Consider the following 26,092-nt stretch of genomic DNA (forward strand, 5'->3'; position numbering starts at 1 on the left):
AAATTCCTAAAACTGGCTTAAGCATCCTTAACTCAAGCCAACGCTAAGCCATTTATAGGATTATGACGTCACCGTTGCAATTTCCGTTACGCCCGCCATATTTAACTTTTTTATTATCCGATTTTAATGAAAAAAATTTAAAATTTATAAAAAAATTAAATTAATATAATTTTAATATATTTTTTATAAAAAATATATTTTTTAGACATGGAGTGGAGTCCTCGGTTCGAACCCGACGAGGTCAAAAAAAACTAAAAATGGCGACAGGCTCCTTCCACCACGGAAGTCACCTAGAGACTAACCTACCACCACCAATAACAAGGTCAATTAGCATGACACCATGTCCGCCATCTTGTCTTCGTCTGCTGGTAGCCATCATCATTGTATCGTCGGTGAGAGTGCGCTGACGCCATGTTAGCTTTGTTATTATCCGCTAGAGTGCAGTAATCATTTATTACTGTGACACCCGCCATCTTGAAATTTGGCCGCCATCTTCAAAATCCGTAATTATTTAGCTAGGAATTCGGGAAAGGTTCCAAAATTCATTAAATAAATCACTCATTAATTTACATATTTATTCGATAGATTCCTGTCCTTGGTTCGATACCCGATCGATGCAATAATGTTTAATTTTATGTAAAAAATAATGATTTCAATAAACCATGTTCAACATTCTTAAAGAGACTCTAAATCCTCTACGACCATCATCCTATCAGACATCAAGACCACCATATTGGAAATGTGTAATTTTAATGCTAGAGATCCGGGAAAAAGTTCAGAAATTATTAAATAAATTTCCGATCAATATACTGATTAATTAGATCGACTAAGGTCCTTGGTACGATCTAGGATGATGCAAAAAAAATTAAATATAACATCAATTTAACATAATAGTAACAGGTTCGAGGAATTAAACACCGCAAGTTCTTTTACAAACATAATATTTATTACATAATTTCTATTCTACTACAGGATCACTTACGAAAGCCAGCAATCTTATAATCATTTAGTTCCGCAGCGGTGTGAAATGACTAATTCTTAGCTCCAATCGGTTTATACTAGACAGAGTCCAGCCAGAACCTTTACAGACATAGTCCACCTCTTCTTGACAGAGTTTCTGGATACCGTTTTTAACAGTTTGCTTCACATCGTTAGAACTGTAAATTACTGCAGCCGATGTCTTGAATGCACACTTCTTCACTTTGTCATCGAACGGATATGGCTTTCCACATATACAGTCCAACCACAAGTTATATTTCAAAGGTCCGTTTGTTGCTACATCATCAGTAAGCTCATTGATTATCTTCTGTCTGATATCGTCAAGAAAATTACAAATGTCCTTCGACTCACCGAACGTATTTAGATAATAGTAGTCTTTCAACGTTCCACGAAATGCAGACTGCGCCAAGTAGAAGACATTATCGTTCACTTGTAATGCTCCGAACACAGTCTTAGGTTTAGTTCCATGTTCAGACGTCATAACAATCGGTTGCTGGACATCTGTTTTTTTTGGTTATACGCTTTCGTGTCTCCAATCTAAAGCGAGGTGTCGAAATGTCGGCAGGTAGTTCAGCAGTAGGAGCACAGACTCCACCTTTACATTTTTTCGCATGATGTCGCAAACTGTCAATTCGAGTAAACCATTTAAGGCACTCATCACATCGAAACTTCATGCGAGAAGGATTCTTCGTGCATTTGCTCCGCTCATGTCTTCGTGCATCATGGGAAAATGCGAACGACGTATCACAGTAGCTGCAAGGATACCGTGGTGATGAAGACGATCCTTTCAGACCCGATCCAGATACAGGCGTTGCAACAGTAGTACCATTTCCAGGCATTCTCTTATGCACATCGATGCATCGTTGTTGCGACGAAACCTTTACTTTCTGCCGCACAGCAGGACCTTTGCATGCCTTCATGTGCGTTTTCATATTATCTTTTCTGGCAAACTGCTTATGACATTTCTCACAAACAGACATTTTACGATATAGGTTCTTGACACATTCGCTCCTCTCGTGTCGCCGAGCATTGCTGTTGTTTGAGAAAATCTTGTCGCAGTAACAGCACCGATGTTCGCTAGTTGTCATATCAGCATCCATTGAAGTCTCCATCGAGGTCGTATCGTCGATCGTCGTGGTTTCCGGCACATCCAGCTCAGTAGTCATTAAGCTATCTTCTGCTGGTGGTATCTCATCTGTTGAAATCTCCTCCAATGTTGACGTCGTCGTCGTTGCCAACGAGATCTGTTCCACCATTGTCGTCGCTGACGTCAAGGTTCCCGTAGACGATGATACAACGTCCATCGAGTTCGGCGTTAAAGTTGGTAAAGATGCCATCGAGTTCTCAAGAACAGGTAATTACGCGACTTATGCACCAGATGAAATGATATAGGTGATCCTTACACCGTCGTTGACAGTAACAAACTGAGCGACCTGCTGTCTAGGACTCGCTTATATACATGCACCGGATGGAATAATAGGCTAGTCGAATCAAGACACATTTACAATAATACTAGAGTCAAAACAACATTAAAAATAGAAGGACCATCAACATAAAGGCAGCACATTTGGAAGAACCGACAACGAAAAGGCAGCACATTTGGAAGCACCGACAACGAAAAGGCAGCACCGACAACGAAAAGGCAGCACATTTAGAAGCACCGACAAAGAAAAGGCAGCACCGCCAACGAAAAGGCAGCACATTTGGAAGCACCGACAATGTAAAGGCAGCACAGCCAACGAAAAGGAAGCACATTTGGAAGCACCGACAACGAAAAGGCAGCACCGCCAAAGAAAAGACAGCACATTTGGAAGCACCGACAAAGAAAAGGCAGCACCGCCAACGAAAAGGCACCACATTTGGAAGCACCAACATCTAAAAGACAGCACCGCCATCGAAAAGGCAGCACATTTTGGAAGCACCAACAACGAAAAGGCAGCACCGTCATCGTAAAGGCACGGACCGCAAGACCTGGTCATGTCAATATCAGACATATAGACCATGAACTCAGTACACACAGGGAAAAGGAATGTACACGCAGGAAAACGGAACGTACACGCTGGAAAACGGAATTTACACTCAGGAAAACGGAATGTACACCCAGGAAAACGGAATATACACACAGGAAAACGGAATTTACACTCAGGAAAACGGAATGTACACGCAGGAAAAACGGAATGTACGCGCAGGAAAACGGAAGGTACACGCAGTAAAACGGAACGTACACGCAGTAAAACGGAACGTACACGCAGGAAAAACGGAACGTACACGCAGGAAAACGGAAGGTACACGCAGGAAAACGGAACGTACACGCAGGAAAACGGAACGTACACGCAGGAAAACGGAATGTTCACGCAGGAAAACGGAATGTACACGCAGGAAAACGGAATGTACACGCAGAAAAACGGAACGTACACGCAGGAAAAACGGAACCTACACGCAGGAAAAACGGAACGTACACGCAGGAAAACGGAACGTACACGCAGGAAAACAGAACGTACACGCTGGAAAACGGAATGTAAACGCAGGAAAACGGAACGTACACGCAGGAAAACGGAACGTACACGCAGGAAAACGGAACGTACACGCAGGAAAACGGATCGTACACGCAGGAAATTGGATCGTACACGCAGGAAAACGGAAAGTACACGCAGGAAAACGGAATTTACACGCAGGAAAACGGAACGTACACGCAGGAAAACGGAACGTACACGCAGGAAAAAACGGAACGTACACGCAGGAAAAACGTAACGTACACGCAGGAAAACGGAACGTACACGCAGGAAAACGGAATGTACACGCAGGAAAACGGAACGTACACGCAGGAAAACGGAACGTACACGCAGGAAAACGGATCGTACACGCAGGAAAACGGAACGTACACGCAGGAAACGGAATGATCACAGGCTCCAAAATTCATTGGCTCCAATATTCTTTGACTCCAATATTCATTGGCTCCAATATTCATTTACTCCAATATACATTGACTCCAATATTCATTGGCTTCAATATTCATTGGCTCCATCAGTCATTGTCACCAACAGTCTTTTGGTTCCAAAAGTCTTTTGGCTCTAAATATATTTGGCTAGAATTCTTCGAGTCTAAGAGACTATGAGGCCACATGGCTACGAGTCTAAAATGATCTAGATATTTACGAGTTATACACGGCTTGCGAGGCTAGAGCTACGAAGCTTCTAGTTCACAAGTTTACGTGACTGCGAGGATACAGGACTACTAGTCTACATGAGTACTTGACTACGAAGCTACTCGTCTACAAGGCTCTAATTGCAGCATCTGTCTTCGTCAGAATTTTCTCTCTTGCTCCAACTGCACCGCCACCATTATGTTATAAGATTACATGGATACTTGCTTACGTAGCTTCAAGTCTACGTGGCTCCAATGTATCATGACTACGCGACTTCAAACAATGAGGTTACAAGACTACGTGAATACGAATCTTCAAGTTTACGAGACTGCGAGGATAGAGGTCAGTGCTAGTGCTTCTCAGATTTCTCACGGTCCACCATCTTGGATTGCGACGTTACGGCGACCATCTTTTATGGGTGTGACCTTGACCTTTGACCGAAACCGCAGGAAGGACGAACTTCCTTCTCCTTGGAGACTAACGAAGCCATCCTTCTTATGCGATCGATAGTGAGCAACCCGCATATAAGAAATAAATATTATTTACCTGGAAGCAACACGTGACGTCATCTGATGTTGAAAAACGGAACTACTTGCAGCAAGTACCTTTGCATGAGATAAATAAACTCTCACCACTGAATAGTGCTATTGTAGTCAGTTAGAGACATGAAGTTTCGTAGCCGCGCCGCCAATTAGTCATGCAGTCTCGTAACCATACGTTATGGAAGCTTGGTAGTCCTATAGCCTCGGGATCACGTAACCTTGAAGACTTGCAATCGCATAGTCTCGTAACCTCATGGCACGTAGTCTCGTAGTCATGATGCATTGGAGCCTCGTAGACTTGAAGCTACGTAAGCAAGTAGCCTTGTAATTTTATAACATAATGGTGATGGAGCAGATGTAGTAAAAGAGAAATTTCCGTCGAAGACAAATGTAGTAATTGTAGCCTTGTAGACGAGTAGCTTCGTAGTCAAGAACTCATGCAGACTTGTATTCCTGTATCCATGCAGACATGTAAACTCGTTTTCTAGAGGCTTCGTAGATCTGTAGCCTCGCAGTCTCGTCAACTTGAAGATTCGTAGTCACGTAGTCTCGTAACCTCATGGCTTGTAGTCGCGTAGACATGATGTAATGGAGCCTCGTAGACTTGAAGCTACGTAGGCAAGTATCCATGTAATCTTATAACATAATGCTGGTGGTGCAGATGGAACAAAAGAGAAAATTCCGTCGAAGACAGATACGACAACTGGAGCCTTGTAGATGAGTAGCTTCGTAGTCAAGTACTCATGTAGACTTGATGACCTCTATCCTCGCAGTCACAAAAACTCTTTTTCTAGAGGCTTCGTAGCTCTGTAGCCTCGCAGTCTCGTAAACTTGAAGATTCGTATTCACGTAGTCTCGTAACCTCATTGTTTGAAGTCGCGTAGTCATGATATATTGGAGCCACGTAGACTTGAAGCTACGTAAGCAAGTAGCCTTGTAATCTTATAACATAATGGTGATGGAGCAGATGTAGTAAAAGAGAAAATTCCGTCGAAGACAAATGTAGTAATTGGAGCCTTGTAGACGAGTAGCTTCGTAGTCAAGTACTCATGTAGACTAGTAGTCCTGTATCCTCGCAGTCACGTAAACTTGTGAACTAGAAGCTTCGTAGCTCTAGCCTCGCAAGCCGTGTATAACTCGTAAATATCTAGATCATTTTAGACTCGTAGCCATGTGGCCTCATAGTCTCTTAGACTCGAAGAATTCTAGCCAAATATATTTAGAGCCAAAAGACTTTTGGAACCAAAAGACTGTTGGTGACAATGACTGATGGAGCCAATGAATATTGAAGCCAATGAATATTGGAGTCAATGTATATTGGAGTAAATGAATATTGGAGCCAATGAATATTGGAGTCAATGAATATTGGAGCCAATGAATTTTGGAGCCTGTGATCATTCCGTTTCCTGCGTGTACGTTCCGTTTCCTGTGTGTACGTTCCATTTTTCCTGCGTGTACGTTCCGTTTTCCTGCGTGTACGTTCCGTTTTCCTGCGTGTACTTTCTGTTTTCCTGTGTGTAAATTCCGTTTTCCTGCGTGTACGTTCCGTTTTCCTGCGTGTACGATCCGTTTTCCTGCGTGTACGTTCCGTTTTCCTGCGTGTATGTTCCGTTTTCCGGCGTGTACGTTCCGTTTTCCTGCGTGTTCATTCCGTTTTCCTGCGTGTACGTTCCGTTTTCCTGCGTGTACGTTCCGTTTTCCTGTTTGTACCTTCCGTTTTCCTGCGTGTACGTTCCGTTTTTCCTGCGTGTACGTTCCGTTTTTTCCTGCGTGTACGTTCCGTTTTCCTGCGTGTACGTTCCGTTTTTCCTGCGTGTAGGTTCCGTTTTTCCTGCGTGTTCGTTCCGTTTTCCTGTGTGTACATTCCGTTTTCCTGCGTGTACGTTCCGTTTTTCCTGCGTGTACGTTCCGTTTTTCCTGCGTGTACGTTCCGTTTTACTCTGTGTAGGTTCCGTTTTACTGCGTGTACCTTCCGTTTTCCTGCGCGTACATTCCGTTTTTCCTGCGTGTACATTCCGTTTTCCTGAGTGTAAATTCCGTTTTCCTGTGTGTATATTCCGTTTTCCTGCGTGTACATTCCGTTTTCCTGAGTGTAAATTCCGTTTTCCAGCGTGTACGTTCCGTTTTCCTGCGTGTACATTCCTTTTTCCTGTGTGTACTGAGTTCATGGTCTATATGTCTGATATTGACATGACCCGGTCTTGCGGTCCGTACCTTTACGATGACGGTGCTGCCTTTTCGTTGTTGGTGCTTCCAAAATGTGCTGCCTTTTCGATGGCGGTGCTGTCTTTTAGATGTTGGTGCTTCCAAATGTGGTGCCTTTTCGTTGGCGGTGCTGCCTTTTCTTTGTCGGTGCTTCCAAATGTGCTGTCTTTTCTTTGGCGGTGCTGCCTTTTCGTTGTCGGTGCTTCCAAATGTGCTTCCTTTTCGTTGGCGGTGCTGCCTTTACATTGTCGGTGCTTCCAAATGTGCTGCCTTTTCGTTGGCGGTGCTGCCTTTTCTTTGTCGGTGCTTCTAAATGTGCTGCCTTTTCGTTGTCGGTGCTGCCTTTTCGTTGTCGGTGCTTCCAAATGTGCTGCCTTTTCGTTGATGGTCCTTCTATTTTTAATGTCGTTTTGACTCTAGTATTATTGTAAATGATTCTTAATTTGACTAGCGTATTATTCCATCCGGTTAATGTATATAAGCGAGTCCTAGACAGCAGGTCACTCAGTTTGATACTGTCAACGACGGTGTAAGGATCACCTAGATTATTTCATCTGGTACATAAGTCGCGTAATTACCTGTTCTTGAGAACTCGATGGCATCTTTACCGACTTTAACGCCGAACTCGATGGACGTTGTATCATCGTCTACGGGAACCTTGACGTCAGCGACGACAATGGTGGAGCAGATCTCGTTGGCAACGACGACGACGTCAACATTGGAGGAGATTTCAACAGATGTGATACCACCAGCAGAAGATAGCTTAATGACTACTGAGCTGGATGTGCAGGAAACCACGACGATCGACGATACGACCTCGATGGAGACTTCAATGGATGCTGATATGACAACTAGCGAACATCGGTGCTGTTACTGCGACAAGATTTTCTCAAACAACAGCAATGCTCGGCGACACGAGAGGAGCGAATGTGTCAAGAACCTATATCGTAAAATGTCTGTTTGTGAGAAATGTCATAAGCAGTTTGCCAGAAAAGATAATATGAAAACGCACATGAAGGCATGCAAAGGTCCTGCTGTGCGGCAGAAAGTAAAGGTTTCGTCGCAACAACGATGCATCGATGTGCATAAGAGAATGCCTGGAAATGGTACTACTGTTGCAACGCCTGTATCTGGATCGGGTCTGAAAGGATCGTCTTCATCACCACGGTATCCTTGCAGCTACTGTGATACGTCGTTCGCATTTTCCCATGATGCACGAAGACATGAGCGGAGCAAATGCACGAAGAATCCTTCTCGCATGAAGTTTCGATGTGATGAGTGCCTTAAATGGTTTACTCGAATTGACAGTTTGCGACATCATGCGAAAAAATGTAAAGGTGGAGTCTGTGCTCCTACTGCTGAACTACCTGCCGACATTTCGACACCTCGCTTTAGATTGGAGACACGAAAGCGTATAACCAAAAAAACAGATGTCCAGAAACCGATTGTTATGACGTCTGAACATGGAACTAAACCTAAGACTGTGTTCGGAGCATTACAAGTGAACGATAATGTCTTCTACTTGGCGCAGTCTGCATTTCGTGGAACGTTGAAAGACTACTATTATCTAAATACGTTCGGTGAGTCGAAGGACATTTGTAATTTTCTTGACGATATCAGACAGAAGATAATCAATGAGCTTACTGATGATGTAGCAACAAACGGACCTTTGAAATATAACTTGTGGTTGGACTGTATATGTGGAAAGCCATATTCGTTCGATGACAAAGTGAAGAAGTGTGCATTCAAGACATCGGCTGCAGTAATTTACAGTTCTAACGATGTGAAGCAAACTGTTAAAAACGGTATCCAGAAACTCTGTCAAGAAGAGGTGGACTATGTCTGTAAAGGTTCTGGCTGGACTCTGTCTAGTATAAACCGATTGGAGCTAAGAATTAGTCATTTCACACCGCTGCGGAACTAAATGATTATAAGATTGCTGGCTTTCGTAAGTGATCCTGTAGTAGAATAGAAATTATGTAATAAATATTATGTTTGTAAAAGAACTCGCGGTGTTTAATTCCTCGAACCTGTTACTATTATGTTAAATTGATGTTATATTTAATTTTTTTTGCATCATCCTAGATCGTACCAAGGACCTTAGTCGATCTAATTAATCAGTATATTGATCGGAAATTTATTTAATGATTTCTGAACTTTTTCCCGGATCTCTAGCATTAAAATTACACATTTCCAATATGGTGGTCTTGATGTCTGATAGGATGATAGTCGTAGAGGATTTAGAGTCTCTTTAAGAATGTTGAACATGGTTTATTGAAATTATTATTTTTTACATAAAATTAAACATTATTGCATCGATCGGGTATCGAACCAAGGACAGGAATCTATCGAATAAATATGTAAATTAATTAGTGATTTATTTAATGAATTTTGGAACCTTTCCCGAATTCCTAGCTAAATAATTACGGATTTTGAAGATGGCGGCCAAATTTCAAGATGGCGGGTGTCACAGTTATAAATGATTACTGCACTCTAGTGGATAATAACAAAACTAACATGGCGTCAGCGCACTCTCACCGACGATACAATGATGATGGCTACCAGCAGACGAAGACAAGATGGCGGACATGGTGTCATGCTAGTTGACCTTGTTATTGGTGGTGGTAGGTTAGTCTGTAGGTGACTTCCGTGGTGGAAGGAGCCTGTCGCCATTTTTAGTTTTTTTTGACCTCGTCGGGTTCGAACCGAGGACTCCACTCCATGTCTAAAAAATATATTTTTTATAAAAAATATATTAAAATTTTATTAATTTAATTTTTTTATAAATTTTAAATTTTTTTCATTAAAATCGGATAATAAAAAAGTTAAAGATGGCGGGCGTAACGGAAATTGCAACGGTGACATCATAATCCTATAAATGGCTTAGCGTTGGCTTGAGTTAAGGATGCTTAAGCCAGTTTTAGGAATTTTCAGCTGCTGGGATTTTTAAGGAATAAAACGGGAAATTTTCCCTCGAAACGGGAATTTTTCCCTCGAAAACGGGAAATTTTTTCTTAAAACGGGAAATTTTGAGTCATTTTGAGTCATTTTTGAGGAATTTTGAGGAATTTTTGCCGCCGTGACGTCACAAATCCAAGATGGCGGAGTCGGCTCTCGGCTCCACACCCTGAACCCTGATCTCGGACCGGCTATCCTATACTACTTATTTTATATGGTGCTTGTTGAAGACAATGGTTATATTTTTTATTTAATATAATATAGATTTTCTTATAATTTGAATCTGTGCCCAGAAACATGGTTATACCAAAATATTTGATGGACCGTTGTAATCCAAAATGTAAAATGTTCGTGAACAATGAAATCTCTTGGATTCTTGCCTTATTTAGAATTGCATAATTGTGGTTTGTATGAATTAAATACTTTGTAATCGTAATGTTTATTCCAAGAATTGAATAAATTAAGTGCCACAAGCAAAGTTTTGAGACTTGGCTGCTTTCAAAACTTAGTACACCACGTATTGAAACGTGATGACAAAATTATCCTTAGCTAGAGAAATGGCATAAAAGGTTTGCCTGAATCGTGGATAACATATAAATAACTGTCACAGTGCTCGTAAAAGAAACAAGATAAAATAAGACCAGTCTCTACGAAAGGGTATGCAGACTAATCAAGAAAGTAGTATAGGATAGCCGGAGCTGGGACAGGATGCAGGATGTGGAGCCGAGAGCCGAGCCACATATCTGATTGTGACGTCACGGCGGCCATCTTGGATGAGCGTAATGGGACACAGCGTAACGGGACAAGTAGGACATTGACCTTTGACCCTCAAAATCCGCCAAAATTGGGCAAAATTTGCCCACAATTCCTCAAAAATCGCCAAAATTTCAATTTTTTTGAAAAAAAATTCCGCCAAAAATTCTCAAAAAATTCCTCAATTCAAAAATCAGGATTTCGAAAATCCTGAAAAGACGTTTTGCCCTAGAAAGAACCCAAATTCCTAAAAGAGGCTTAAAACTCCTAAGAGATAGCCGCTTATAAGCCTCTAAAGTCATCTAGGATTATGACCGCCATTTTAAATTATGACGTCACCGTTGCAATTTTCGTTACGGCCGCCATCTTGAAAATCTTTATTTATTATCCGATTAATAAGAATTTTTTTTTAAAAATTATAAAAAAAATTTAAATAATAAAATTGTAATAAAAATATTAAAAAAAAACAAGCATTTACGACACGGAGCTCGGAGTCCTCGGTTCGAACCCGACGAATGCAAAAAAAAAAAAATAAAAATGGCGACCTATCCTTCCTCACAGTGGCTGCAGGCAGACTGACTCCCACCACTTTTTTTCAAAGCATATATATCGCCAGTGAGCATAACGTCATGTCCGCCATCTTTAAAATCGGTAATTTTAATGCTAGAGATTCGGGAAAAAATTTAAAAATCATTAAAAAAATGAATCATCCTAATTAAATAATAAAAAAATCCTTAAAACCACCGTTGCACTTATCGTGACGGCCGCCATCTTGAAATCACCCGCTGGAGATCACCATCTTGTTTTCGTCCGCTAGAGTGTGCTGATACCATGTTAGTATAATTATCTGGTCACCACACCTTTGACCTTGACATTGAGATACAACCTTGACCTTGAACTTTGACCATTCCAGTGAAATTTGACCTTGAACTTTAAATTTGACCTTGACCTTGAAATTTGACTTTGTCCTTGTCGACCATCATGGATCCGACATTTTATGTTCAGTACATGCTACCAGGAGCTACCACCTGCTGTAGTACACCATCTTGTGTGTGTACTCGTATTATAGAGTACATTTTAAATCTGAATAATTTTATTCTTACCCACTACAGTGCAGTAATCATTTATTACCGAGGTGCCCCCGCCATCTTGAAATTCGGCCACCATCTTGAAATCATGTAATAATGTAGCTAGAAAAGCGGGAAAAAATCCAAAATTCATCAAAAAAATCACTCATTAACTTACATATCAATTCGATCCGCTCCAGTCCTTGGTTCGATACTCGATCGATGCAATAATGTTTAATTTTATGAAAATAATAATATCAATAAACCACGTTCAACATTCTTAAAGAGACTTTAAATCCTCTACTACCATCATCCTATCAGACATAAAGACCACCATATTGGAAATCCGTAATTGCAATGCTAGAGAGTCGGGAAAAAGTTCAAAATTCATTGAATAAATTAGCAATAAATATACTGATTGATTAGATCGACTAAGGACCATGGTTCGATCCCAGGAAGATACAAAACAACATTAATTTTAAAAAAGTACCTGAAAAGTGTAAGGTTCGAGAAATAAAACACCACAAAGTCTTTTACAAACATAATATTTATTACACAATTTCTATCTTACAAAGTAATCACTTGCGAAAGCCAGCAATCGTATAAACATTTAGCCCTGCATAGACGTGCAACGACTACTTCTTAGCTCCAACAGCTCCAAATGCTCCAAATGGCTCCAACAGCTCCAAATGGCTCCAAATGCTCCAAACGGCCTCCAAATCCTTGACAGCTCCAAATGTCTCCAGCAGCTCCAAATGCTCCAAATGGCTCCACCAGCTCCAAATGCTCCAAATGACTCAAACAGCACCAAAATGCTACAAGTGGCTCCAACAGCTCCAAATGCTACAAAAGGCTCCAAATGCTCCAACAGTCTCCAAATGCTTAACACAGCTCCAAATGCTTCAAAAGGCTCCAAATGCTCCAACAGCCTCCAAATGCTTAAGTCAGCTCCAAATGCTCCAAATGGCTCCAACAGCTCCAAATGCTCTAAAAGGCTCCAAATGCTAAAACAGCCTCCAAATGCTCCAAAGGCTCCAAATGCTCCAAATGGATCCAACAGCTCCCAAAAGCTCCAAATGCTTCAGAAGGCTCCAATTGCTCCAACAGCTCCATCTTCAATTGGTTCCAACTGATTCCAATTACTTTTCTTATCGAACTTGGCATGATAACTAACATGTCTTTATTAGTATACATTTTGACTGGCAGTGGTAACGTATTTTGCACCTTTAAGTTATAAGTTTTATTTAGAAATCAGATTTCGATAAATGGTAGATACCATTTGGAAAGAAAGTATATAAATTTATCTTCAAGTTTATACACATACATTTAATTTAAGCCATTATTGTATGTAGCCAGCTTCCCTCAGTTCTTTGAGTATGAAGGATATTTCTTTAATGTTCGAATAGTTTCCTGCACAAAGCGATCCATGTAGTAGTCGTAGTCTGTCAACCAATATGTTAGGATCTTCCCATGAGGTATAATCAATCTCTTCTGCTGCGTTCATCATCCTTGCATGTTTATAATAAATATTATCTCTGGTGTCTGTCGTTTTAACACCAACGACAAGGTCACTTTCGTCATCGTGCCAGTGATTATCACAAGCTTGATCAGGATAATCTATTTTATTACGACTTTTCCATAGTTTTGGTCTCAAACCACCATCACAGTCTTCGCTCTTGCATGCTTTTGGTGCTTCAAGACAGTACTCAATCATGTCAGCCTTTGATGTGTCAGCACAGTCTTTGTTCATGCCAGCTTCTGATGTGTCACTACAGTCTTCAATCATGTCAGCATCACAAACTTGATCAGGATAATTTATTTTATTACGTCTTTTCCATCGTTTTGGTCTCAGACCGCCATCACAGTCTTCGATCTTGCCTGCTTTAGGTGCTTCAGTACAGTACTCAATCATGTCAGCCTCAGATGTGTCACCACAATCTTCAATCATGCCCGCTTCAGATCATTCATCAAAGTCTTCGACCTTGTAAGCTTCAGGTGGTTCTCCATCTTTCACATTTTCATGGAGACGACTAGATATTGGAGTAAATATCTTTTCATTTCTAATGTGATTACAACTTCCTTCTTTGTTTTAAATTTTAAATTATTATCTTGATCTAGATCAGTAATTTTAACATTAGCTTTTTCGCCTTCGTTCCTCTTCCGCGATGTTGTAGCCCAGTCTTCGTTATCTTTATTCATCTTAATTGTACAGGTCTTGTAATGTCTATCCAAATAATATCTTCTACCAAAGGATTTCTAACACTGACTGCAATGAAATGGTTTTTGACAAGGACCCAAATTACACTCGCTTCTCTCATATCGTTTAGTATTCTTTCTCAAGGTAAACACCTTGCTACAGTATCTACAGTGATGACGTTTTGATACAGCAACAAATCCCGAATCAGGATTCATATTAGTTACTGAGACTAATGCCAGACGCAAACTAAGAGTTTTAAATTAGATATATTACTTAAATAGAATTTTTTAATTATTTCATCAGCGAGAATTAATTTATCTCATTCAAAGGTACTTGTTGCAAGTATTTCTGCTTTTCAACACCAGATGTCGCCACATTTTACTTGCAGGTAAATAATATTTATTTCTTTTATGCGGGATGCGGGATGCTCACTAACGATCGCAAAAGAAGGATGGCTTCGCTAGACTCCAAGGAGAAGGAAGTTCGTCCTTCCTGTTAGTGATTCTTAGATTTCTCAGAGATTATTATTATTTGACTGAGTAATGATTTTTTTTTAAATTTCCACCTGATAAAAATATTACATGTGTTGATTAAGTAGCAGAAATTCACTAATTACATGTAATCTTGAAATAAAATGACATGTCTCATTAAGTAAAAAATCCTTCATGCAGAGATCAATGTCTCATCTGTAACCAGGAGCACTCGGAGAAAACCATAAGATGTCGAGTATGGAATAATTAGAAGCACTCCGAGAAAACCATCAGATGTCTAGTCAGGAATAATCAGAAGCACTCGGAGAAAAACCATCAAAATATTGTCAAGAATAATATGGAGCACACGGAGAAAACCACTATAACTTTGACAAGAATAATTCGAAAGCACACGGAGAAACCACCATAAGTTTTCTTAGATATCATAAAATTACAAAAAAAAAAAACAATAAAAAAATTTAAAATAAAAACTAAAAATACAAAAACAAAATCGGCTAGAATGTGAACATCTCATTGTAGTGCAAAGTTAGAGTTCCAGTACAAGCCAGATTTTGTTTTTGTATTTTAAGTTTTTATTTTAAATTTTTTTATTTTTTTATTTTTGTAATTTTATGATATCTAAGAAAACTTTTGGTGGTTTCTCCGTGTGCTTTCGAATTATTCTTGTCAAAGTTATGGTGGTTTTCTCCGTGTGCTCCATATTATTCTTGAAAATATTTTGATGGTTTTTCTACGAGTGCTTCTGATTATTCCTGACTAGACATCTGATGGTTTTCTCCGAGTGCTTCTAATTATTCCTGACTCGACATCTTATGGTTTTCTCTGCATTGATCTCTGCATGAAGGATTTTTTTTTAATGAGGCATGTCATTTTTTTTTTCAAGGTTACATGTAGTTAGTGAATTTCTGCTACTTAATCAACACTTGTAATATTTTTATCAGGTGGAAATTTAAAAAAAAAATCATTACTCAGTCAAATAATAATAATCTCTGAGAAATCTAAGAAGCACTAACAGGAAGGACGAACTTCGTTCTCCTTGGAGTCTAGCGAAGCCATCTTTCTTTTGCGATCGTTAGTGAGCATCCCGCATCCCGCATAAAAGAACTAAATATTATTTACCTGCAAGTAACATGTGGCGACATCTGTTGTTGCAAAGCAGAACTACTTGCAACAAGTACCTTTGAATGAGATAAATTAATTCTCGCTGATGAAATAATTAAAAAATTCTATTTAAGTAATATATCTAATTTAAAACTCTTAGTTTGCGTCTGGCATTAGTCTCAGTAACTAATATGAATCTAGATTCGGGATTTTTTGCTGTATCAAAACGTCATCACTGTAGATACTGTAGCAAGGTGTTTACCTTGAGAAAGAATGCTAAACGACATGAGAGAAGCGAGTGTAATTTGGGTCCTTGTCAAAAACCATTTCATTGCAGTCAGTGTCAGAAATCCTTTGGTAGAAGATATTATTTGGATAGACATTACAAGACCTGTACAATTAAGATGAATAAAGATAACGAAGACTGGGCTACAACATCGCGGAAGAGGAACGAAGGCGAAAAAGCTAATGCTAAAATTACTGATCTAGATCAAGATAATAATTTAAAATAAAAAAAAACGAAGGAAGTTGTAACCACATTAGAAATGAAAAGATATTTACTCCAATATCTAGTCGTCTCCATGAAAATGTGAAAGATGGAGAACTACCTGAAGCTGACAAGGTCGAAGACTTTAATGAATCATCTGAAGCTGGCATGATTGAAGATTGTGATGACACATCTGAGGCTGACATGATTGAGTACTGTACTGAAGCACCTAAAGCAGGCAAGATCGAAGACTGTGATGGCAGTCTGAGACCAAAACGATGGAAACGACGTAATAAAATAAATTATCCTGATCAAGTTTGTGATGCTGACATGATTGAAGACTGTGGTGACACATCAGAAGCTGGCATGAACGAAGACTGTGCTGACACATCTAAGGCTGACATGATTGAGTACTGTGCTGAAGCACCAAATGCATACAAGAGCGAAGACTGTGATGGTGGTTTGAGACCAAAACTATGGAAAAGTCGTAATAAAATAGATTATCCTGATCAAGCTTGTGATAATCACTGGCACGATGACGAAAGTGACCTTGTCGTTGGTGTTAAAACGACAGACACCAGAGATAATAATATTTATTATAAACATGCAAAGATGATGAACGCAGCAGAAGAGATTGATTATACCTCATGGGAAGATCCTAACATATTGGTTGACAGGCTACGACTACTACATGTATCGCTTTGTGCAGGAAACTATTCGAACATTAAAGAAATATCCTTCATACTCAAAGAACTGAGGGAAGCTGGCTACATACAATAATGGCTTAAATTAAATGTATGTGTATAAACTTGAAGATAAATTTATATATTTTCTTTCCAGATGGTATCTACCATTTATCGAAATCTGATTTCTAAATAAAACTTATAACTTAAAGGTGTAAAAAACGTTACCACTGCCAGTCAAAATGTATACTAATAAAGTCATGTCAGTAATCATGCTAAGTTCGATAAGAAAAGTAAGTGGAATCAGTTGGAACCAATTGAAGATGGAGCTGTTGGAGCATTTGGAGCCTTTTGAAGCATTTGGTGCTTTTTGGAGCTGTTGGAGCCATTTGGAGCATTTGGAGCCAATTGGAGCTGTTGGAGCCATTTGGAGCATTTTGAGGCTGTTGGAGTATTTGGAGGCTGTTGGAGTATTTGGAGGCTGTTGGAGCATTTGGAGGCTGTTGGAGAATTTGGAGCCTTCTGAAGCATTTGGAGCTGTGTTATGCATTTGGAGGCTGTTGGAGCATTTGGAGCCTTTTGAAGCATTTGGAGCCTTTTGGAGCATTTGGAGGCTGTTGTAGCATTTGGAGCCTTTTGTAGCATTTGGAGCTGTTGGAGCCATTTGGAGCATTTTGGAGCTGTTGGAGTCATTTGGAGGATTTGGATCTGTTGGAGCCATTTGGAGCATTTGGAGCTGCTGGAGACATTTGGAGCTGTCAAGCATTTGGAGGCCGTTTGGAGCATTTGGAGCCATTAGGAGCTGTTGGAGACATTTGGAGGCCGCTTGGAGCATTTGGAGCCATTTGGAGCTGTTGGAGCCATTTGGAGCATTTGGAGCTGTTGGAGTTAAGAAGTAGTCGTTGCACGTCTATGCAGGGCTAAATGTTTATAAGATTGTTGGCTTTCGCAAGTTATTCTGTAGTAGGATAGAAATTGTGTAATAAATATTATGTTTGTAAAAGACTTTGTGGTGTTTTATTTCTCGAACCTTAAACTTTTCAGGTACTTTTTTAAAATAAATGTTGTTTTGTATCATCCTGAGATCGAACCAATGTCCTTAGTCGATCTTATTAATCAGTATATTTATTGCTAATTTATTTAATGAATTTTGAACTTTTTCCTGAATCTCTAGCATTACAATTACGGATTTCCAATATGGTTTTCTTGATCTCTGATAGGATGATGGTAGTAGAGGATTTAAAGTCTCTTTAAGAATGTTGAACGTGGTTTATTGAATTTATTATTTTTTTCATAAAATTAATCATTATTGCATCGATCGAGTATCAAACAAAGGACTGGTGCGGAACGAATCGATATGTAAGGTAATGAGTGATTTTTTTGATGAATTTTGGATTTTTCCCGCTTTTCTAGCTACATTATTACACGATTTCAAGATGGTGGCCGAATTTCAAGATGGCGGGGGCACCTCGGTAATAAATGATTACTGCACTGTAGTGTGTAAGAATAAAATTATTCAGATGAAAATGTACTCTATAATACGAGTACACACACAAGATGGTGTACTACAGCAGGTGGTAGCTCCTGGTAGCATGTACTGAACATAAAATGTCGGATCCATGATGGTCGACAAGGACAAAGTCAAATTTCAAGGTCAAGGTCAAATTTCAAGGGAATGGTCAAAGTTCAAGGTCAAGGTTGAATCTCAATGTCAAGGTCAAGGGTGTGGTGACCATATAATTATACTAACATGGTATCAGTACACTCTAGCGGACGAAAACAAGATGGTGATCTCCAGCGGGTGATTTCAAGATGGCGGCCGTCACCAAAAGTGCAACGGTGGTTTTAAGGATTTTTTGTATTATTTAATTAGGATGATTCATTTTTTTTAATGATTTTTAAATTTTTTCCCGAATCTCTAGCATTAAAATTACCGATTTTCAAGATGGCGGACATGACGTCATGCTCACTGGCGATATATATGCTTTGAAAAAAAGTGGTGGGAGTCAGTCTGCCTGCAGCCACTGTGAGGAAGGATAGGTCGCCATTTTTATTTATTTTTTTTTTTGCATTCGTCGGGTTCGAACCGAGGACTCCGAGCTCCGTGTCGTAAATGCTTGTTTTTTTTTAATATTTTTATTACAATTTTATTATTTAAATTTTTTTTATAATTTTTAAAAAAAAATTCTTATTAATCGGATAATAAATAAAGATTTTCAAGATGGCGGCCGTAACGAAAATTGCAACGGTGACGTCATAATTCAAAATGGCGGTCATAATCCTAGATGACTTTAGAGGCTTATAAGCGGCTATCTCTTAGGAGTTTTAAGCCTCTTTTAGTAATTTGGGTTCTTTCTAGGGCAAAACGTCTTTTCAGGATTTTCGAAATCCTGATTTTTGAATTGAGGAATTTTTTGAGAATTTTTGGCGGAATTTTTTTTCAAAAAAATTGAAATTTTGGCGATTTTTGAGGAATTTTGTGCAAATTTTGCCCAATTTTGGCGGATTTTGAGGGTCAAAGGTCAATGTCCTACTTGTCCCGTTACGTTGTGTCCCATTACGCTCATCCAAGATGGCCGCCGTGACGTCACAATCAGATATGTGGCTCGGCTCTCGGCTCCACATCCTGCATCCTGTCCCAGCTCCGGCTATCCTATACTACTCAAGAATGTTGGTTGATTTTCTCCTCTCATTTGAATTCCTATTTACCGCCTCCTTTCAGAAATCTCTCGCGAAGCGTGTCCGCGAAATAACCTGATGCAAGCCGTTATTTCTCTACTGTTAACGTCATTTACATTGATTTTGCTCAGATTTTAGTGCGCAAATTTTATAAGTGTAAACTCTGCTACTGAGATAGCTTAAAATAATTTTAGAAAGTTAAATTATATAATGGACAGGGCTAAATTAATTCACTAGTTTTTTCATTTAATCTTAAATGAAAATCCTAATGCGCCCTATCAAAGCAACTATACAAATAAAATGCAACACGTTACACCAATAAAACTCTTTACCCTAAGAACATTCATAATTCTTTATAAAGTGCCTAAAAAGATTACACTGTGGTATTATATATGCACTGTCAATATTAAATTCCCGAAACCCAATTAAAGAAAAATTTTTGACAAAATTCCCACATTTTCTTACTGCAAGATATTCTTTGTTTTATTGGTTACCTAAAGAAATATATAAAAAAGGTCGTCTTTAAAATGTTGTATACTGCCACGATTTCCTATATCAATTTTTTTGACATGAACGTAAAACATAAACAAAACCAAACATCTCATATTTAGTAAATAAAAGTCATAGCGAATAATGGAAACACATGGAATAATATTTTTGCACTTAATTTAAACTATGAAAATATGATAATTTTATTACGAATACCAACTAATGATAATCGACCATTGTTTTTTAAATGATTCACGCAATGGGGAATTATGGTTTAATAGAGTTATTTGGACATATGCCATTGCAGTTTTACTCTGTTTGTCATGGAAAAAAATTCAATAATGCAAAATAAGAAATAAAAAATAAAACATATACCCACAGATAACAAGCCTAAATCAGCTGATGTAGAACAGATGGACCCAGGCGATGAAACTAAACAGGCATTATGGACAATATAACGATGACAGCGCAGACGAACACATTATATAATAGTCTTATCAATAATACCAGACAGCACGAGGATCCCGTGGAAGGAATTTAGTTATAAGAAATAGCCGCACAGACGAACACAGTGAGCTAACAACGACGAGACAGTTTCAATAAGAACAGTACATGCATACAGACAACAAACCTGAACAACGCAGCAAACATACGAACATATAGATAGAAACAAATTAAGACATTAAGGATGTGCCGGAAATTAGGCATTTTGTCACCTTTTTTAATTTTTTCTATAATTTTAAAATTTTTTGGGGTTTCTTATTTTTTTAAATTTATCTGGTTGTTAATGGGGGTGATTTACTTTTGTTAGGCCGGTGTACGCCACGGATTTAAACTTTGTGCCAGTGGACCGAAGCCCCTTCCCAAGGGGGCCAATCTGATATTTTGCTGTCTAATGTGGACATGGTCAGCCCGGTTGAAATTTCTCTCGCCTGCAGTCACGTCCCGAGTTTGTAATTTTAATTCCCTGCATGACCAAAACTGCATAGAGCATCTCCTGGGCTGCAAGCTGCTACCTTGTAGAGACCTGCTGAGAATAGCATGTCTCGTCACGCATGGGGATCCAGTGGAGCTGTGTTCCCAGAGGAGTGGCGTTTTCTGTTTCCCCCACCCTTCCCCCTTAGTTCTGAGAAATCCCGGAGCAGTGACCTGACATGAACTTAGCCAAGAGACCTAAAGAGACCTCCGCGAAACCTAGCGACAGAAAAAAGCAACTTCACCCATGGTGGCCAGCGAGCTGAGACTACGCTCGTGACACCTGGCGGCGAGTCAGTTCACCGCCTCCGTTAGTTCCCCTTTACACCGCCAGAGCGCAGCGCCGCTACGCCTTATGGCCCTATGCTTCTTCCTCCCGACCTGTAGAAGTCGATTGTTGGTTGCTCCCGGTCCTGCCGGTAGAGACCGCAGCAGTCGCCCTTTGGCGCGAACTACTGAAGTCGTGCGTACAACCACTCCGGCACCTTCAGGAATTTTCGGCCTAGAACCGAACCTCCCCACTCCTTTGACCCGGGACCTCACCGCCCGATTTAATTAGGAGCTTTGTCCGCCCTCGTGGAATCAGTCCTCTGATCGCGGCTACTGACCACGTCTTCTCGACGTCCTCTGCACTAGGAGGTTTTTCGCGGGAATTGCGAATTCGGGTGCAGAAGAGATGTAGTCAGTTGCTCTAAGGGATGTGATCCCATTTGTTCAGTAGTCGGTCAGTAGTAATAATTATTTCAAGTCATGTCTATAATTTTTAAGTTTTAGTATTTTTTTTTTTCCGGCTTCGTTTGCGCATCCGCGTCGTCTCGCTCCGCGGCATCCTGATGTCGGCGCGAGACACCTAGTGAGCTCCGAACTCTACACCCTGTTTGGTGAGTAATGCGGCCTTTTCCCCCACATTCCCGTTTGTTGGCCTTTTGCGCCGACGGTGTATGACTGTCTGGAAGCAGGTCTAATTCGTTTTGAATTTGATTTGGGTTTCAGACAGGGTCGAAGTGCTGGAGAGACAAATTGCTCCCAGCTCGTGGTCCTGCACCTCCACTGCGGGTCACGTTAGAAGAGATGTTTCCGCGACCCGACGTTATCTTTTGAAGACCCGGGTGGTAATGTAAAATCAACATCCCCCCCCCCACTTTATAGCTACGAACTACATTAATCGAATGAATAGCCTACCAGCGAACAGTGCTTTCCTCAAGAATATGTAGAATCAATAAAACTAATCATCGATGTAATAATTGGACAAATCAAATTTTGGTGCGATACTTATAAATTTTTGTTTATTGAATTGTTTGTTGGTAAAGTTGAGTATGTGTTGTTATCCTAATACAGGGCCGGCCCTTTCTCGAAAAACTAAAGTATATTGTTAATATCATTAATTGGGAAACTTATAAATGCCAAATCAAATGGAAAACGGAATTCATTACTTACATTTTTAAATAAAACAGGGAACCTATATACCAAGCTACTTGTGTAGTGTTAATTTATTTATGATATACCTTCTTCCCTTAAACGATCCACCAGCTCCCCAGTTGCTTGTGTCAGGGAGTTCCAAATTGTCTTGTTCTCCACCTCGTGCCACCTCTGGTCAATAAACTTATTTTTCTTATTATTCTTACCCAGCAAGTTTCCAAGGCTCTATTTTAATTAATTTAAAATAATTCAATTTTGAGGCACGAGGGGCGTTACAAGGAGACAACACAACTGCAACAGCACCGACGAACACAGCAGGTTTCCGATGACGAAACAGTTGCGACGTTTCAGGAATTGGCATCTGTTCCCGTCATCAGGCACAGACAGAGGTTCCAAGTAAAACCTTAACACCTGCCTCTCAAATTATATTAATTTATTTTGTGAAGATGCAAAATATTTTTTTCATAAAAATGAATGCGGGAAAATTAACTTGGTCAGTTTCAGTAACGTTTTAAACGAATAGTTTCCAAATATAACAATACATCCGGTAAGAGAATTTAATTTAGCCACAAGCAGTAATTTTTACTTACTTATGTTTTTTTTTTTAAATAAAACTGCCTGATATCTGCTAAGTTTTGTGTCATAGAGAACGCTTTCGTAATAATAGTAGTGGCTTTGCATAATATGCCTTTGAGATTGTAAAATACCGTGAAGGAATATTGTTGAATTTTTCAAGACCAAGTATTGTTGCGATATTTGCAATTTGCCTTCCAAATTGTAAAGGCGAAGGTCCCAAAAACAGGGCAGGATAATTTGAGTAACAGGCGATTTGCCTAACGGCGATTTGCCTAAAGTCATTTCGCCTAAAGGCGTTATGCCTAACGGCGATTTGCCTAACGGCGTTTTGCCTAACGGCGTTTTGCCTAACGGCGATTTGCCTAACGGCGTTTCCCCTAACGGAGTTCTGCCTAACGGAGTTCTGCCTGACGGCGATTTGCCTAACGGCGTTATGCCTAACAGCGTTTTGCCTAACTCCGATTTGCCTAAAGGCGTTTTGCCTAAAAGCGATTTTCCTAACGGCGTTTTGCCTTAAATGTTACTATGATGAAAAAACCTCGTTTTGCCTAACGGTGAATTGCCTAACGCCATTTTACTAATGGCGATTTGCCTAACAGTGTTTTGCCTAACCTAACCTAACCTAGCCTAACCTAACCTAAGCTAACCTAAGCTAACCTAACCTAACCTAACCTAACCTAAGCTAACCTAACCTAACCTAAGCTAACCTAAACTAAGCTAACCTAATCTAACCTTACCTAACCTAACGGCGTTTTGCCTATCAGCGGTTTGCCTAACGGCTATTTGCCTAACGGCGTTTTGCCTAACGGCGTTTTGCCTAAACGGCGTTTTGCCTAAAATTAGGCAAAACGCCTTTAGGCATAATGACATGCCCGATAATTTTTAAACCTACGAGAACATTTTTCTCTTCGGGGATTATATTCCGTGACTTTTAATATCACCAATCAGAAATTTGCGACCAACATGACCATGAAGAGTGAAGTATTTAAAAATATTATAATAACAATTATTTAATATTATAATGAGATAACAAATGGTTTAAAAGGTGATGTGTGTACACAAAAGGTTTTTATGAAGAAACTATTAAAAAATGTGGAGGCTAGAAGAAATATTATATACTCTTAAGACTACACACTTTCAAGGAACCTTTATTTGGAAACTACCTAAGCGTTAGTTACAGGTTATCAGTTAGGTAGTAAAACTAAGAAAAAAGGTTATTATTGTCCAAGAAAGCCATTGTTAAATGATGGCATCGCAACATAGTAACGTAAGTGAATTTTTTTTTTCAGATTTGTGTTTTCTATTAAAATAAAAAAAAAACAATAATTTTAACGTTTCAGAGGTGAAAATATATAGCCTACTCAAAGATTAATTTTTTTCATCTTACACCAGTAAGTTCTGATCTCCATAAAATGATGATTACCTCCAACCAAAAATTATATACATATGTAAAATAGTGGAGGAAGACAATTTTGATAAAGTATTAAAGATGTATCACTATACTATAAATTTGAGACATAATGAAATAGGTACAGCCTAGACGTATTTTTCGGTAAGTCTTGAGAAATATAATGGTTAAGCTGCTTTTGGGAGCCTGTCAATGTAAAAGTAAAGATTATTCAAAAGAAAGAATTTTGAAGAATACAATTTTTTGATGCAGAGAGAAAAAAAAATTATTTATTGTAAAAAAATATAAAAAAACTAGCACAAATAAACGAGCACTGAAATAAATTGATAATACTCAAGACAGAATCTGGTTTTGAATTGCTAAATATAGCTAATTAATAAAAACTAATTTAATTCGTGTAAGTACTCGTGAAATAATTAAAAAACCAACTAACTTGAATAATTAAAAGCTAGCTTATTTATCAGTGAAGGTACGGTCACAAATACGCACCCATTCTTATTTTTAAAGAACCATTATTGCTACGGAATGGTTTCATTGAGGTAAAGCACGTGTTTTACTCTCATCGCAGTCGCAGGTACAGCGGAGCGCCGTGTCAAAGGGCTAATTACTGCGCGCTGTCGCCCCAGGCAGACCGTCAAGTGCAGCCCAGCCGACCTCGTCATGATCCGAGCTGTCAGGGACAACCCGCGTCCTTCTAGCCACGACGGGATCAACACCGTCTGAGGCACCCGCGCTGTCAGCTGCCAGTTGACCGCGGTGCCATTGCATACCTACGTCATGTCTACATTTTACACGAATTAAAAAAAAAATTGGTTGTCTGTAAAGTCGGTTTACGGACGATAGTTTAACGTGACAACGTCATAACAAAACATTAATGAAATGATTGCATACTTTTATGAATTAAACCTTGGTTTGTGCCATCCGTTATCGATGGCAACACTGTGGTTTCCGTTCCATTAACGAAATTACTCCTATCAAATGCCGTATAGATGTAACACATAAAAAAAAAACGAAGTTAACTTTATGGGCGAAACATGTTTTTGTGAATATAGAGACCATAAATTATTTTTTTGGTGACCAAATAATTTGAAGCCTCAACAAAATGACAGGAAAAACCTGCTGTCACTAATAAACCAAAATATGGAAATAAAATAATATTTTGGTCTAATTAAAAATATTTCAAACGATCTAATTCGATATTTTTTTTTGTAGCGACTATAAAACAGGTTTATTATCTTTCCTCAGTTATGAAGCGCCAATTTCGGTTCGACATGTTTTGGACTAGAATATAGAATGCAAACATGGATGTATGTAGAGATTTTAATTATAAAATTAGAAAAAGTTTAGTTTCTAACCCACAAACCCCTCCCAGATTCAATAATTATCATTGCATCAAAACCGTCAGTCATATGCAAAATTAAATACGTAAGTGAGTTATAATACAGCTTTTGAGTTATACATGTTTCAATATTAGAAGTTTTAAAATTATAGGACATTCAAAGTTATAAAAGTTTCCGGGCCATAAAGGTACAATTGGTGCTTGAAGTTGATAGGATTAATGCTTCGAGTTGAGATCAAGAAAAGTGATTTAAGTTCGGAAGTTCAGAACCTTGTTTTGCAGCACTTGTGTCTTAATGTTTCTTTGCCGAAACAAGAACAATGAGAAAAGGCAAGCTCTGCACTTAAGTGTGGTCGTAAATTTAACTGATCGCAAATCATTCGTCACAAACTGCCGCGTTTCCACAACACGAATCAAAGAGAGTAAACCCGACCACACACTTACCATCGTGACCGGACTTATCGATCCGAAACTCCTGATGTACAGCTCGCAGTACACCGTCGTTGCATTATCTGCAACAAACAACACTCACTTTAAACATTTCATCGTTATTAAAACTAAAAAATAATCTTACTAAAT

The 26,092-nt window shown here is 39.2% G+C and overlaps 1 protein-coding gene across 1 annotated transcript in view; it reads right to left on the minus strand.

Moving 5' to 3' along the window:
- LOC134533444 (glycine receptor subunit alpha-2-like) overlaps window positions 1–26,092 on the minus strand; it is a 110,022-nt gene that overhangs the window by 81,958 nt on the left and 1,972 nt on the right. Inside the window, exon 2 of the mRNA XM_063370966.1 lies at window positions 25,958–26,025. Coding sequence (XP_063227036.1) covers window positions 25,958–26,025 — 68 coding nt within the window. The remainder of the gene's footprint in view (window positions 1–25,957; window positions 26,026–26,092) is intronic.

This window comes from Bacillus rossius, chromosome 6, assembly GCF_032445375.1.
Source record: "Bacillus rossius redtenbacheri isolate Brsri chromosome 6, Brsri_v3, whole genome shotgun sequence".
NCBI lineage: Eukaryota > Metazoa > Arthropoda > Insecta > Phasmatodea > Bacillidae > Bacillus > Bacillus rossius.